Here is a 16,717-nt window from a genome sequence, read left to right as displayed (position 1 = left end):
ACATTATACACTTATAGTTTCCAATTCATCTGTTTAAAGGCTGGCCACCATAGATATGTGCTATAAATTCATTAATTTATGGTTTTTTTTTTTTTTTAAACTGCTTACTAAAGGATGAAAACTTTTAAAGCCCGGGTCTTTCGGGTGTGAAACGTTTATCCATTTGTTTATTTTACTAAGATCATCGTTCCAAATGTACAGATGGAGGAAAAACGAGTCAAAAGTCTTGTCACAAGTCCTCATGTCTTGTTCGAGTGCTGCGCTGCGGGAACTCTCAAACTTCAGGGTTCCTCTTGTACTTCTCGTATGCGAAGTCCTCAGTGTGCGCGTAATCTTTGCACACGCCGATGAAATCGATTTCGAGCTGGAAGGGACCATCTGCTTTGTCTCCAAGAGTAAATCCAATGGCATTAATCTGTAAATAAATAAAACAAGGAATTTATAGATTTTTTTTATTATTTTTTTTTTAAATGTAGTTTGTACCATTTTAAAGTTGAAGCTACCTTATCCAGCCAGAGCTCGTGCTGGTCGTCTTGTACCCTCCCCCGATGAGCCAGGAAGAACTTGGAGAACGGGATCTGGAAAGGAAAATCGGGTTCAGCGATTGGCCCAGATCATCAAAATCCACATTTGGATATAAAGTTCAACTGCTGTGAATACTTTAATGTAAAATTAGAAATGGGTACTTGGTAGATTGCATCAACCAAGAGCAAATTGATTATTGATAGAACCACAGTTTTGTTGAAATATGCAAACTACAGTTTTAAGTTAATTCACAAACGGTGAAACAAGCAACCCTACATGCAAGTATCAAAATAATTACTTTGATCATTAGTAATATTATCAATACTAACCATTTTGCAGGAGTTTCTTAAAGAGACAGAGGCCCGAATTCAAGGCGTTCCATTTCAAAGTCAAATTTCTTTCAAGTTATATTTGATAGATACAATATTTTAATAACAGACGGTAAAATTATTACTAACGTTACTGTTAGCAATAACGCTAATGTTACTTGATTATGCTATAAAACACATAACTCCTTTAAAATAATTTTTGTGGCCCCGAAGTGTTTTCAAATTGACAATTTTGGCCGTGGTGGCAAAAAACGCTTGGACACCTCTGACTTCAAACGTTACACTTTATCTGTCCCTACTTTCACATCTTGCCAGTAGGGTCCTCCCCTGGTATACAGGAAGTAGCTGTACATGTCATCTTTCTGGTGAGTGTAGTAGGTTTCTGCTATGACGTTGATCATCCACGGCCGGCCGTCACCCCGGATACGCAGGTGGAGGGTGTTGAAGCTGGACCAGTCGTGGTACCTCTTCCTGTCAAACGAAGCCTAGGGGAGAGGAAATGTTTCAGCTTGTGGTTCATCACTGTGTGGACCTAGAAGCGATGAAATAATTTGCAACACTGAGAGAGAGAGAGACAGAGACGCAGCACTCAACCAGAGGTTGCTTGGCGCGCATGGTGCAGTATCCGCTGTAGCGCGTTTCCCCGTCTTTAGGAGGATCGGAGCAAAGCGTCCCGTACAGAAGGCACGTCTCATTGTTCCTTCCGACCTTCAGGTAAACCTCGCTTTTGCCTCCGATCTCCCGGTCGCAGGAAATTGTCCACTCCTGGAGGCTGTGGGGGCCCCTGAACTCCCACAACACCTGGTTCTGCTCCAGCATGTGTTCGATGATGGGTTTGCCCATCGGACCAACGAATTGGGCAAAGAACTCCTCCTTCAGCAGCGTGAAGTGCCTCTTCATGCCCTTCAAACCCTTAGAGAAGTCAAACTTCACCCTCCACCACGGGGGCTTGTCCTCTCTGGGCTGGCCGGGCCGCCGGTAGCCCATCTGGGTCAAAGCTCTTCTGGGCGTGGCAAGAGGCGCGATGGAGCGCAGGAGCCAGCGCAGGTCACGGATGGAGCGGAGGAGCCCGGACGCAGGGACGCGTGAGATAGTCGGAAGGGACATCTGGGTGAGTCTCTGTTGGGACGGAGGACAGGAAATGGTTCTAGTAAACTGGAGTTACAGAGAGTTACTGGCAGAAATTAATAAATGTCTTTATTTGGAATACATTAAACCAAGACAAGCTGATTTGTAGTACATTTTATCAACCCAAAACATGAACGAGTTGTTTTTATATGCACTAGCTCTTAGTTTTATGCGTTTAGCAAGTATAAATTAGCATGATATTGGCATGTCTACATCTCATCTGAACTAGTTATTTATATAAGCCTTAACTTGCATAAAAATTACAATTTTGACTTCTATTTGTATAGTGACATTTGCTTTTCTTGTATGTGTATTGTTGTGTATGCTTATTGCTGGTTTCACGATTGGTGATTGTTATTTTTAATTACTTTATTTCCGTGTTTTTATGATGTAAAGCCCTTTGACCTGCCTTGTTGCTGAAATGTGCTATACAAATAAGATTGATTGATTTCTTATTGCAAATTAAATAAACATAGATTTGTATTTCACTTTCCAGAGTTTCTGTGGCTTTGCACATAACACTCTTTCTCTGTCTATCTGGATTTTGTTAGTAAAAACAGAAATAAAGCATATAAAAGCCAGAGATTAACTATAGCAGCTCTTATTATGTGGAAGAATATATCAATGTTGGTAATAAAGTACAAACTAGAATCAAGTGACATCCTTTCTTGATGTTTTATTCGTGTTCTTTCCAAACATTTTAAATTATTCCCGGCATCTACTGTTTGATAGTTCCAGTGCTTGAAAAATAGTAATTTTTGACATTACAACACAGAACAATGTAAACCTCCAAGTCATGTATTTCTATTGATAATAACGTTTAAAAGGTTTAAGAGGTTTTTACTGAGAAATGCATAATGTTTACGCAAAATGCCACTAGGTTGTAGATTGAATCGAATTACCATGACTTTGTGTTTTTGTCCACACAGAAAAATCAAATGTTAATTCAATAAATAGTTAAATTATGAACAATCTCAATAGCCGCAATTTCCTTAGGCCTGAAGCAAAACATTAATAGCAGCACATGCTTCCTTTTATGTGACCATCGTTTAAGCAAAAGTAGATTGAATTCAAGCAAATTCTCTCATTTAAAGCAACAGTCCTTCTCTTCTGATTCCCTTCAAAATAAATACATTTATTTGGCAATAAACAAATGTAAGATAATTCAAGTAGTTCAACTGATTGAAAGTTAGTTTTGCAATTAAGTTCATTTTTATAAGCTTTGCAATTAGCTGCATGCCATCTGGTCACTCTTCACAGCAATCTGAACTCAACGCAAACTGCCACCACAGTTTCGATCAAAAAGAAACAAAACATGCAAAAATCACAATTTCTGGTCACCACAGGTATTTTTCCTGGAACACTCACACGTTGTTAACCTGTCATGTATGAGGGAAAGTGTATTTTTCGCTTACTCTATCCGCGTTGTAAGTGGTCCAACCAGAAGCCGTCTTACATTAATGGAACAGACAATACAATAAAACAATTCAATACGTGTATTAAATGCTACAACAGTCACGAATACGTTCAAGGTTGGCCCTGTCCGCACAGGAAACACCATCTGGAAAGCTACGTTCAGAATACTTTCGAGGACAACCTGTGTAATAAACGAGAGCTACAGTGAAAGTCACATGGTTTCGTAACAGCAGCCTTAGTAGTTCTTGAACATAGCTTTGTTGCACTTAGATTCCCGTCCTGACTGGCGCACTCACTAACCTTTAGTTCCCCTCTCTGTTCTCAGTGTCCTTTTGTCCGTGTGCGTTTTTTCTATTACAAATATATTTTTTAAAGCTTCCAGAATATGAAATGAATATAGTAAAATGACACATTTTGTGCTACTTCCTTAATTCTTTCCAATATATGCAAGTTGTTGGTTGTAAAGCCACTGTGCGCGCATGCTCCGTCCTGCCTTTGAACCAAGAAGACAAGTAGCATCAGCGGCTAATCTCAACCGCTTTGACGACACAGGCGCAGCTAGCAGGTTAGCCGCGTAGCAAATCATGGTGAATGTTAAGAAGCGGAAAGTTCGAAACGTGATTGACTCTGACTCTGAAGACAGTGCTAGTGATGACAATTTAGATCAGGTAGGTCCCGTTTTTTCTCCTTAAATTGTCCCCAATGGTGGGCTCTCTAAGCAGTCAACAATTTGGGACGAAGCTAGCGGATGCTAATGGGTTACGCTGCGTTTGGCCTCGCTTGAACAAGCTGATAGTGGGCCTGTCTCACTTTTGCGTAACATAATGCTAACCTCGTCCCTGCTGTGTATGTACACCATATATCATAAAGTAGAAAGTGCTTTGGGCTCTTGTGCGTCTTAGAAGCAGCCTGTCCAGGCTAGCAATGTTTGCATAATGCTAGTAATCATGCAGTCTTGTGTTACCGCGCCATGCACCTTCGTAATGGTTTCCAGTCTTTGGCTGGCTGTCTGTGTCTGCGCGCGGACGAGTGGGATGTTTGCGTGTTTACAGACCGGAGGGGGAACGTGGAAAATGTTCAAAATGAATCTGTTATGTAGAGCTTGCTTTGGTTTAGCGTGAGCCCTAGCTGCTGAATGACGTCATGGGCTCGGAGCTGAAGTTCTATTTCGGTGATGTTGATAAACAAGCTCTGGCAGCCGAACGTGACAGCGCCGAGAGCTGCACGTTCATGCTGAAAATCCCTCAAATTACCGTGTGTATTCCTGTTTAAAATAATAATAATAAAAAAAAAAAAAACAGAGAACTCGCGTAAAAAGTCCGGTCAGGTTTTGGTCGGCCAAGTTTCTCCACACACTCGCTTTCTAAATGACTTGACTCACAGCAGGAATAGGAATGTTGGCAACATTTCCTATCATAGAAAACCAGATGTAGAATTGGTCCAATAACTTACATTTGACCAGTAGGCATGTGAGTAAAAGAAGAATACAGCTAGAAGCACATTGAAACCTGAAATGCTACTGTAATTTCCCCCCTACCCTCAATGTACATCAATATCTATGAAAGTTTGTCAAACGGTGTGCACAAAGAAATGTTAATTTCTAAAAAAAAAAAAAGTTAGATGTTCTCGTGAAATATGTATATATATAAAAAAGAAAACCCCATACACAACAAAAAAAGTTCTACTTCTCTGTTTTAGTGGTTGAAATAAATGTCAGTTTATGGGAGTTTTATTAAGCCTGAAGATGAGAACAGTGATAAAGAATGTTCATCCTTCATATAATGGGCACATTGGCTTTACTTTTTTAAAAAAATAGTAACTTTTGTAGTTAAATTTGGAAGTTGAAATAAAAATTATTCATTGTGTATAGAAATCTTACCTTTCACGGGCTAACCAAACTTGCCTTCATATTAAATTGTCTGATTTTTGTTATAGATAAATACTTAAAAACATTAACTGGCTATGCACAGATGAATAACATATTGGATTCTGTCCAACAGACACTGCATGAAACAATTTGACAGATCTATCTGTTGTCTGTAGAGCCAAGTCAGCATCCAACTATAAATAATTGACAGCGACTGGCAGCAAAAACAGAATTTATTTGTGCGTGGGCAGTGATGCCCTGCAGGGTTGGTCACATCCAAACCCATTCTACCTGTTTAATAAGCTTTGAGCTTTCTGCTGTACAAAACTTGTATGCAAATACTTTTTTGTAATGTATTTATTCACTTTAAAATAGATGCATTTGCTCATATATAGAGAGTACGATCAGCAGAGGTATCACATTTCGACATTTATTTTCTCCCGAAAGAAAGTCAACATGGCCAGTTTAACAGGTTAACTAGTTAATCTCAGCTTCTTGTGCTCATTTTATTCTATAAAAACACCCGAACGCTACTATTGTATCTATTAAAACGACGATAAATAAATGGTATCGGCAACGTTGCCATATTTGTAATAATCGAGCTATTATCAGTGAAACATTTTATAAATTATAATTTTTTTTGTAAAGTGTAACACAAAGTGCTTTGTGGTGGTTAAAAAAAATGGAAATATTAAAGTAAATAAATTGAAAAAAATTAAGTCAAACAACTGTAGGAAGAACTGAGTAATTATTTAATGAGGAAATACGAGAAAAAATTGATAGACAGAAGTATATAACCTGTAAAATGGTCAACTTAGAAAAGTCAAAAGCATTTTTGATTAGAATAAAAAAAAAACAGTACGAGTAAAAATGTAATTGATCCAACTATTATCTATAATGTAAGTAAAAACAAATTTCAACTTAAATGCTGGCCTTTCTGGCTTTTAAGTATTCAAATTTTTCATTTATGTTAAAGGTTTTGTGGCAGATATTGTGAAGAGAGGCTGCACAATTATTGCTAATATAACGCAAATGGAATATCGGTTTGTGCAACATTCAGATCACAAAGGACTGTTTAGAGAGCGATAATCGTTGGCTAACATATTCCAGGTGTTTTGAACTTAGATTTTACCTGCTAGCGTAATATTTAGCCAGGTTGACTGAGCCTCATGGCAGCAGATGCTCACACTGGACACCGACATTGATCCTAATGCTAAAGGCTAAAGGTCACAGCGATGGAAACACAGGTGAGGAAGACAAAAAAGAAGAAAATAGGCATGCATCGCAGCTGACATAATCAAAACTATTTACACATTTTCTGCGGCCTTAACAATAAGAATAACAAAAACCATACTTGTAGCATTCATAACAAGAGGTCAGATCGGTGCAGGTTAACTTGAACATCTTTTCAAAATTTCTGGATTTTTTCACGTCACTCGATTGGCTGAAATTGCAATATCACTTTTTCGTTCATCAGTGTGCTATAGAGTTCGCCTGATTTCGCTAAGAAGTTATTTCTGCTGTAGATTTGGTTTCAAAATCAGAAAAAGGGACATGTATCTAACTCCTGCTGCATCGGTCTATCTATTCTGAACTTGTATCAGATTAACGACGATGACAATTAATGCTGCAGATTTTTTATTTAAGCCTTTCTTTTAATACAATATTAGAAATAAAATAATTCAATTCCGTTTGTAAATGGAGGAGTTGAATTATTGCTGTTATTGATTTATTCTCTGAATTCAATAACGGCATTAATTTAGCCAACTCTTAATCTTCTGTAGCAAAGGATGAATCTGCAGATAAAAGCAATAATTTCTAACATCCACATGTGAAAAGCTCAGCTCTTCCTGCCTAACATTAACACAGTGTGGGAATAATCTGTTCATTTTTTTTTTTTGATGAATAATAGGATTTCTTTAAATTGATTTTGAACCAGGTGAAGCTAAAAGTGCCACGTGAGGAGTTGTGTATAGAAAATATTTACACACAAAAACCTTTTTTGTTATCTTAAATGCAAAATCTATGCATTTTTTTGTACACATTTTTCTTAATTATTGCTTTGCATATGTTGTTTATTAAGCAAATGACCTATTTTGAAACTGCGCACTAGTTAGCGATTACTCAGTTACTAGATTAGTTGACGATTGTTTCAGCAGTCGATTCATCCAATTAATCGCTTCAACTCTATTATCTACCTTTGTCCTTTTAGCTAATTGTTGAATTAAATTGCAAATTTAGAAAAAGTTCTTGAAATTTTATTATGACTCAAGATTTAATAAAGACAAAAGTATTTAAAAAACGTGTTCCGTTAAGCTTGCGTATTCTCCAGTATTCATAAACGACTGATATTTTTACTATTTTTACCATCTTGCTCTCACCCCTGTTTGTATTTTTATTTTTTTTAAATCGCATCAGGTTCTTGTGTACAACATCAGCAGCTGTCCTCTGCGTTTTCCCTTCAGGAGCTGTTGTCCTTGGCGAAGAGGAAGAGGGTGGACTCAGGCGAGCATGAAGAGCCTGTAAACAAACCAGCAGCGTCCACAGACTCCGAGACGTCCGACAGCGACGATGAGGTAAGGCAACCGGACCCGACGGAATGGACCAGAACCCGGTCGCTTCCAGCTGTGAAAATATGAAACACCTTAAAGCGAGACTTGGTTTTTTTTTCTTTCTTTCTGCGTCTTAGTGGACCGTGGGCGGCACCAAGGGCAAAAAGAAGGTTAAGCCGGGGAAAGGCTCTGAAAAGAAGAGCGCCACTAAAAAGAAGGTCAACAAGGCCACGGCGTCCGGCAGCTCCGATGGAGACAGCTCGGCGGACAGCTCCGCTCCCGAGGAGGGTAGGACTCTGCATTTTAGAAAATTCGCCCACACAGAAATCCCGAGGTTTTAAGAAAACACAGAACATTTCTGGTGAACTCCAGATTACATGTCACCCTGGTATTTCAGGTGGCTGGGATTACATGACTCACTGTTTCATCTCCTGTATTCCTGGCGGCGCGCAGCACCGGCGCATCGGCTCTCTTGTAAAACAGAATGAAATTCAGACGAGAGATGCTACGCTTTGAGATTTGGTCACTTTGCTGCCTTCGATTTCTTATGAAAAGCGATACAAATGTTGTCGTTTTTGAAAACGATACAAAAACAGACGGCAAAGTACATTTTCTCTTCTTTGCTTAAATATAGCAATGATTTTTTTTTTACCCCTCCAGGGGGTCTTTTGTGGGCTCTAGTGTCTCTTATATGACAGTAGGCTGACAGGAAAGGGGGAAGGAGAGGGGGGAAGACATGCGGCAAATATTGTCGGGTCTGGGAGTCGAACCCGCGACGCCCGCGTCAAGGACTCAAGGCCTCCAAACGTGGGTCGCGCTAACCCCTACGCCACCAAGGCACGCCCCATATAGCAATGATTTTAACTCAGAAACACAGTTCCTGCATTACCAAGAGCCTGCAAATGGGATCGTCATGGTAACAAATTTTGCCGGACAATAAATTGTCCCCAAAGTTATTGCGATAAATGGTAATGTTGTTGTTTTGAGACCATTTTCTAGTAATATGACGGTAATAGCATAATAATGCGAAACAAAACATTCTCAAAGATCCGTAAACTTGAACTTCTAATAAACATTTAACACTGGAACGGGAAGATATTTATAAAAACCCAAAATAAATAAAACAACAGAATCAACAAATAACAGTTATTTATGAAGACTCTGTAAACAAAGATGTCCTTCAAACAAAAAGGGCTGATTGAGACCAACTCTGGGTCATTTCGACACAAATCAGCAATTTTACGACATGAAACTTCATACAGCACAAAGTCATAGGATTAATTCATTAAATCTGAACGAACTGAGGTGCTATATGTATATATATTTTTTCCCCCGCAGGCTAAACCAAAAAGTCAGAATAACGACTTGATAACGTGTTCTCCCTTTTTCCTTTTCTTGTAGGCGAGGTTTCAGATACAGAAAGCAACAGCTCGTCCTCCAGCTCCGACTCGGACTCCTCCGAAGACGAGGTGTTCAAGGACGGCTACGACGACGACTTGATGGGCGACGCCGAGGACCGGGCGCGCCTGGAGCAGATGACCGAGAAGGAGAGGGAGCAGGAGCTGTTCAACAGGATCGAGAAGAGAGAGGTGCTGCGGAGACGGTCGGTGATCCTGCGTCGAAACGCGAAGCGAGGCGTGTGGAGCATTTCCGCGTTGCTGCTCAAAATGTTCTGATTTCAGCTGATTCTTTGCTTCAAAGGTTCGAAATTAAGAAGAAGCTGAAGACGGCAAAGAAGAAGGAGAAAGAGGAGAAGAAAAAGAAGCAGGAGGAAGAGCAAGAAAAACGGAAACAATCTCAGGTTCAAGACACTCTGGTGGTGGGTCCAGATTAATAATAATGAACAGACCTCCTTTAGGTTCTACTTTTATGGGTGATGCTAAAACTAAGTAGCGTATGCTCCTCTTTTGTTTGTTTTACTGAAACTAATTGGGGGTAAGAAAAAAAATTGTACCAACATCGGTGTTTTTATTTTTATTTGTGTTTTACGCTCCTGTCCAGGTGTCCATGTCACATAACAAGGAAAGGCGATCCAAACGCGATGAAAAACTGGACAAGAAGTCCCAAGCCATGGAGGAACTGAAAGCTGAACGTGAGAAGAAGAAAAACAAAACGGGTGAGTTTGATCTGAGGCCGCTGAGGACTTCTCATTGTTTTTAGCGGTAAATTCTGACCTCGTTACCGTGTCTGGGCGAAGTGAACTGAAATTTTTTTTTAAATCATATTTTGTGGTGCTGTTGTGATAACGATACAAGTGACCATAAGAAACTATTCATTACAAATTTTTTTTTAGGTAACCCTGTTGCTGTTACTCTATGACACAAACACAAATACTCTTGAAAAACATACCAATGTGTAATGCACTTCTTTAGGACACCAGTCAATTAAGGAAGTGTGATTTAACCATTTTTTTCACAGTTATTGATATTTTGTGATATTTATTGATGCTCTCATTGAACAAGCAGTGCGGAAAATGACAAAAACTGACAATCCCAACAATACGGAAAGTCTTAAACATGAATTGGAATTAATTATATCACGATAAATCTAAATTCTTCTCACGGTAAGAAATGTATCACGATAAATGACAAACGATGCGATAAACGGCCACCGCCTCCGCAGCTGAACTGCTGGCTAAACGAGAGCCCCTCAAGACGAGCGAGGTCTACTCCGACGACGAGGAGGAGGAGGAGGAGGACGACGACAAATCGTCGGTCAAAAGCGACCGGAGCTCACGCTCGTCGTCTTTCGACGAAGACGAGTGAGTGTTTTCGGAGCGAGACGCTCGTCCCTCGGTGCCTCCGCGCGGATTCTCAAACTTGTTCACCTTGTTCACCAGGAAAGAGGAGACGCCGCCGAAGTCGCAGCCCGTCTCCCTCCCCGAGGAGCTCAACCGGGTCCGACTGTCCAGACACAAGCTGGAGCGCTGGTGCCACATGCCCTTCTTTGCGAAGACGGTGACCGGCTGCTTCGTGAGGATAGGGATCGGGAACAGCAGCAGCAAACCGGTCTACAGGGTGAGCTCTTCGCTTTGGCCGCTCTTCCACTGGGCACCAATGTGCAGCTTTATTTTTAATTCAAAGTTCTTTTTCTGAAGCAAAGTTTTTTTATGTGCGTTCTGTCCCTCTCTAAATGTCTAAAGGTTGCTGAAATCGTGGACGTAGTAGAAACGACAAAAGTTTATCAACTTGGATCAACGCGGACAAACAAGGGATTACAGTTGAGGTAAAAAAATTTTGGAAGATATTAAAAAAAAAAAGAAGCAGCAGTTTGCAAAAGGCTTCATACTGATGAAGCTCTTTCAGATTTTGTGATGTTAGAACAACAAACCTAAGTGAGTTGAATGATGGTTGTCCAAACATTTTACATACACAAAACGTCAAAGTTTAACGTGTATTTCTATTCAGGGATTCCTGCTGTAAATTGCAAACAGGAGTTCTGATGTCTTAATTTCAGCAATTGTTTTCTTCTAAACCACATTTATGGTTCATAATTGAAATTGTCCTATTAAGACCTGAGAGGTACGTCTGTCCCTCTGAGTTACCACATTTTTATATTGTCATTTGTAAAAATTAAATAAATAAATGAATTGAAACTTGTTAACCTATATTTATCCAGTGCACAACTATGCAATTTTATGCACAAATATTCATGTCATTTAGTTAATTTTTTTAAATGATCCTACTCGGGTGCACATTTCTTTTAACCAGATTTTGCTGTTTTTCATCCGGTGTTTATTGCTACTCTGTAAATTTCCCCTTACTGTACAGTCTTTTATTTCTATTTTTTGCGTTCATATTTTTACCTTCGCCTGCCAATTTAGTGTGGAATAAACAAAATCACAATAAAATTCACTGAGGTTTGTGGCTGTAATGGGATACAAATGTGCAACTAGGAATATTTCTGCGAGGCATTTCATTTGAGACGTTTGATAAACCTTGTTATTCTGTTTTCGTGCTTTATGCTTATCTCCTCTAGGCATGGGGCCGACACGCGGGTATTCAGACTTGAGTTTGTATCAAATCAAGAGTTCACAGAAAGTGAATTCATGAAATGGAAGGAGGCGGTAAGCACTTTTGGAAAATTAAACGAGCTAATTTGTGGGAATGGATGAAAGAAATGAGACCCTTAATATGTTTTTTTTTGTTTGTCTTGCAGATGATAGTCGCTGGGATGCAGGTGCCAACTCTTGATGAAATCACCAAGAAGGAACAGTCAATCAAAGAAGCTATGAATTACAAGTTCAACGATAAAGACATTGAGGATGTGAGTCAGTTTTCACCGGCGCTGACGGACGTTCGTTTGTTTGGCGTCTCCTGCAGCGGACTGAAACACCCACCTCGCTTTTCTCTCCACAGATCGTCAAGGAGAAGGACAGGTTCCGGAAAGCACCGCCTAATTATGCCATGAAGAAAACACAGCTACTTAAAGACAAGGTGGAGTAAAATTAGATATGATCATGTGCAACTTTTAACTCTAATTCTTATCTTCACAGTCACCTTTGACTTTTTTTTCTAACTGAAGGCTATGGCAGAAGAAAATGGCGACGGCGAGAAAGTAAAAACTATCCAGGATGAGCTGAATGAGCTCGAGGAGAGAGCTGAAGCACTTGACAGACAGAGGACCAAGAACATTTCAGCTATCAGGTAAAATTACAATTAATTAAAAAGTGACAGAAAAAAGTTAACAAAGATTTCCAAGATTGTCTTTTTAAACACTAAACAGTCCACCTTACATGACCATGTTTTCTGTCGTTAGATGTCTTTTTTCCCACTCTTTTAAGTGAAAGCAACAGAAAACTCAAGTCTTATTAAGCCAAAGGTGATAAATATTCAATCCACATTACAAACTAACCTGTTTTCTGTCCTCCAGCTACATTAACCAGAGGAACAGAAGCTGGAACATCGTTGAGTCTGAGAAAGCACTTGTGGTAAGCGTCCAGCATTTATCGCGGTTTCATCCACTAATGGGACGTTTCTGGAACAGAAACTTTTAAAGTTTTTGCAGCACTGCAAAACAGACAAACATCTACTTTATCAAAATTTTTTCTTAGGTTTGGAATACTCAGTCAAAATAAACTCAAGCTTTATTAGAGAATGGTCACATAGCACAGGGTTATGAGGAAGTATTGTTGTTTCTTTATACCGTATTGTCAGCATGAGGTCTAAAGTGTGACAGTAAGAATGGGTAGGACTGAAACCAGTTGAGTTCAAGGTAGCATTAAATGCTACGTTTTAGGGTTTCATTCTCAGCGTCAACATGAATGTTAAAGTCCCCAGCTATAGTAATCTGATCAGCATAAAGCACTAAATCTAAGGTATAATGTAAAAATTGGCATTAAGAGCCAAGTGGATGATGAAGAAGAAAACAAAACAAAAGTTGCTTTAGTGCAGTGGTTCCCAAAGTGTGTGGCAAAAAAGCCCAAACAGTTACACAGAAGTGTTTCACTGCAAAGATGGTTTGTAGTTTGTTTTGTCGCAACCTGAAGTGTGAAATAAACTTCAGTGGAGTTTGAAATCAAAATATGTGTACAGGTTTAACGATGTGTGTGCCCAGTTGATTTTTTTTTCTTTTTTGTGGGGGATTTTATTATAATCCATAGGGGGGCCCCAGAAGAAAATCTTTGGGAACCACTGGGGCCCCCAGAGGAAAATCTTTGGGAACCACTGCTTTAGTGTCTAATCACTGCTGATTAGACACTGCTGTACCGAACGTTTGAAGCATTTTACATGGTTCAGGAGAAAATATGTTTCAACTATTAAAGTTTAATTCCCTTTTTTTTTTCTTTCAGGCTGAAGGGCAGAATTCCAAAAACCAACAAATGGACCCCTTCACTCGAAGGCAGTGCAAACCCACCATGGTGTCAAATGTACGATTTCTATAATAGAACTCACTGTCTTTGATATTTCGCCTCATATTTCTATCTAAGCCCTCTTGATCTGACTAATAAAAATGACCGGTGTGTGTTAAAGCAATGCAGTTAAGATATTTTTTGATGATGCATATAAGATTTTGCTGTTCTGTCCCTTTTTTAATATAAATGACCAATGGTAATACAACAAGCTAATCTTTCCTGGTTGATTAGTTAAGCTATCTGCTGGGGTAGCTAACTCCCAGAGACGTGTAGCTTGTCTTTAAAACAAGCTTTTTGCTTCCATTTAATTTCTGGAACTGACTTTTTCTTTTTTCTTTCCTTTGCTTCTTCAGGCCAGGGATCCGTCGGTCCATGCAGCTATTCTTGCTCACCTGAACCAAAAGTATGGCTCAGGGTCGGGAGGTGTAGATCCTGCTAGCACAGAGAAGAACAAGGTGGTAAGGACAACTAGAAATGATTTCTTTTCCTTTTCTCTTGAGGAAATGTGTTTGCATTTTAAGTTTGATGACTTTAAGTGAGACTTGTTCAACGGTTTTATCCTTTAATCCAAAAGGAATTCAGCTGATTAGCATTTTTTTTGTTTTTGTTTTCAAAACACAGCATCCCAATTTTTTTTGTTGTTGTTGTTGTTTGGAGAATTCTTATGATGTTCTGGTCATGTTATAATAATAAGTAGAAAGCCATCAGAACCTGCCAAGCTGAGTCAAACATCTTAGCCTTGACCTCTATCTTTATCTTTGCTCATTTTGCTGCAGGGCCCAGCAAACCCTAAAGACAAAGATGTCCCCAAACCAACCACTGACCTCTCAGAAGACTTGTTTAAAGTTCACGATTTTGATGTTAAGATTGACCTGCAGGTCCCTAATGCAGGTGAGATGGTTTCTGCTATTCATGGTTTGTGTTGCGGGTCAAAGCCTTTCAGGTTGTATTTTTATCGTGATTTTAGGCGCTCCGTTTAAAGAGCAGCGATCTGCTTTGTAAAACCTCCAGTTAGTCTTTTGGGTGAATGTCTCTACCAGTTTTTCACGTCTTGGCACGAACATTATTCTCCTTTTAAAGTCTTGACACAGATTGTTAATTGTAGTAACGTCGGGACTTTGACTGGACCATTCCAACACATAAATATACTTCAATCCGAACCATTCCATTGCAACTCTTGCTGTGGGCTTAGGGTTGGCTGAAATGATTAATCGGATTAATTGTGGTTAATCATGATTGAAATAATTGGCAACTAATTTAGTAATCGATTAGTCTCTAACTGAAGCGACTAATCTAAAAAATAAAAAAAAGGCCATTTGCTGAAAGAGCAACACACTCAGAGGTGTAATTAAGCTAGAACTGTACAAAAAATATATATATATATTTTGAATTTCAGACAAACAAAAACCCTTTGACTATAAATATGTTCTACCCAGACCTCTTCAAGTGGCATAATTTTAGCTTTGCCTGGTTCAGATTCTATAATACAAATCCCTCCCTATTAAGCACCTTTGGCTATTCAATTATTAATCTGTTAATCCAGAAAATAATCAACAGATTAGCCCAACACTGAAAAGATCGAGCTGTAGAGTTTAGTTAGAATTATGTTTGAATTATGTTTTTTTTTTGTTAGCTGCAGACGCGTCATTGGCTGCAAGCGTTATTGCAGCTTAGGGAATAAAATGTTAATTTTCTCATTTAAAAAAAATTAATCTAGTCCTTTCTTTGTTTGCATCTTTTAATGCATATTGTATAGAAAAGACTTGAGATTAAATGAAAAATCAGTAGAAGGTTTCACTTTGTTTATCCGATTAGTTAATCAATCATCAGAAGAATCGATAGATTAATCGATTTGCCAAACTGATCTTTGGCTGCAGCTCGAGTTGGCATACAAGTGGAAGCCGAACCTCCGTCGGCGTCTCGAGTCTTTCGCCAAAAATCCCGACGAACACGATTTCGTCCGTGGTCGAACTCGGAAGAGTTCTTTTGCCAAGACACTAGCTTGTAAGCCGACACACTGTCCTGTCTTCCTGCAGAAGCGAAATCTCTCTCTGTGAGCTCCAACGCGCTGCCGGTGAAGGACGGTGCTCCTCGCCGCTCCCTCAACCTGGAGGACTACAAGAAGAGGAGGGGCCTGATCTGACGGGGCAGCCCCTCGCGCCGAAACCACATTGCATGTGCTATAGGTTTTTCTGAGAAAGCGTATGTGTGTTTGAGTGAGCGAGAGATAGCATGGGTGGGTGTGTGTGTGAATGTGAATGAGTGAGTCCAGGAGAATGTGTGTTCATCCAAACAGAGGAATTACTGATGGAACAAATGCAACAAGGATCACTGTCAGAAGAAACATGTTTAAATAACTGTTGTTCTTGCATTAGCTCCAAACCAGCTGGTGTACCGAGGAGTTGTTCTTATTTTATTTTTTTTATTTCTTTTGCTTTTTATTTAACCTCTTTTTTTTCCCCTCCCACTCTCATAAAGGCATCACATTCGGATTATTACCTTGGATAAGGACACTATCTTAGAAGACTTTGGGTTGTTGTGTTTATTTTTTATTTACTGGACATCTGACGGAGCGGTCGAGCTTGCCCCCTCCAGCAGTCGGACAACGTTGTATACCTTTTACCTGCCATAAATGTACAATCATCTGGAGTCGGAACAAGTCTCATGGGTTTCGCAGCGTCGACGCTTATAGTCCGATTCGACCACATCCACGCTGAAGAAGATGAACTGTTCGGAAAACACGTGAGCTCGGACACTTTTTAGGTCTTCAAAAATAGATTTACAGAGGAACTATTTTTCTTTAGCCTGGTTATAAAGGTGAAGCTTCATTTCTCTTATCTTCTTTGGTTGTTCATGGCACTAACTCTCCCCGCGCTCCCCTGCTGTGAACTCCCAGAGCAGATTCCCCATGTTTATCGATTGTGTCAATAGTAAGTTCTTGTATTGATGTGGCATGCCATGTAAATATGCATTTTCAAGTGAGTGCGGAAAAGAATAAAGAGGCACTGTTTCATATCGGCCGTGTCCATTTGTTTGCTACTACTGA

At 39.5% G+C, this 16,717-nt stretch overlaps 2 protein-coding genes across 5 annotated transcripts; one reads left to right on the top strand and one right to left on the bottom strand.

Moving 5' to 3' along the window:
• Positions 1-32: 32 nt before the first annotated feature.
• ndufaf1 (NADH:ubiquinone oxidoreductase complex assembly factor 1) lies at positions 33-3,566 on the bottom strand. Its single transcript, XM_005814655.2, has 5 exons — positions 3,398-3,566; positions 1,449-1,973; positions 1,154-1,339; positions 504-578; positions 33-415 (listed from the first exon to the last, which is right to left on the bottom strand). Exons 2-5 carry the CDS (start codon positions 1,959-1,961, stop codon positions 275-277), a joined length of 915 nt encoding a protein of 304 aa, XP_005814712.1. The 5' UTR covers positions 1,962-1,973; positions 3,398-3,566; the 3' UTR covers positions 33-274.
• A 139-nt stretch (positions 3,567-3,705) lies between these two features.
• On the top strand, positions 3,706-16,686 carry rtf1 (RTF1 homolog, Paf1/RNA polymerase II complex component). 4 transcript variants are annotated; one of them, XM_023353028.1, is made up of 19 exons: positions 3,985-4,066; positions 6,417-6,512; positions 7,731-7,841; positions 7,955-8,105; positions 9,219-9,420; positions 9,519-9,636; positions 9,819-9,933; positions 10,440-10,578; positions 10,657-10,834; positions 10,960-11,042; positions 11,796-11,883; positions 11,976-12,083; positions 12,176-12,253; positions 12,342-12,463; positions 12,690-12,747; positions 13,609-13,686; positions 14,025-14,129; positions 14,448-14,562; positions 15,708-16,686. In XM_023353028.1, exons 2-19 carry the CDS (start codon positions 6,501-6,503, stop codon positions 15,812-15,814), a joined length of 1,968 nt encoding a protein of 655 aa, XP_023208796.1. In that variant the 5' UTR covers positions 3,985-4,066; positions 6,417-6,500; the 3' UTR covers positions 15,815-16,686. The 4 variants fall into 4 exon arrangements, with proteins under 4 accessions (XP_023208795.1, XP_005814713.1, XP_014330265.1 ...); XM_023353027.1 differs by lacking the exon at positions 6,417-6,512 and having other exon boundaries at positions 3,706-4,066; positions 9,519-9,618; XM_005814656.2 differs by lacking the exon at positions 6,417-6,512 and having other exon boundaries at positions 3,706-4,066; positions 14,025-14,126.
• Positions 16,687-16,717: the final 31 nt, after the last annotated feature.

This window comes from Xiphophorus maculatus, chromosome 19 (assembly GCF_002775205.1).
Source record: "Xiphophorus maculatus strain JP 163 A chromosome 19, X_maculatus-5.0-male, whole genome shotgun sequence".
Taxonomy (NCBI): domain Eukaryota; kingdom Metazoa; phylum Chordata; class Actinopteri; order Cyprinodontiformes; family Poeciliidae; genus Xiphophorus; species Xiphophorus maculatus.
The sequence above is the reverse complement of the archived record's forward strand: the minus strand, read 5'-3'. Positions and strand labels throughout refer to the sequence as shown.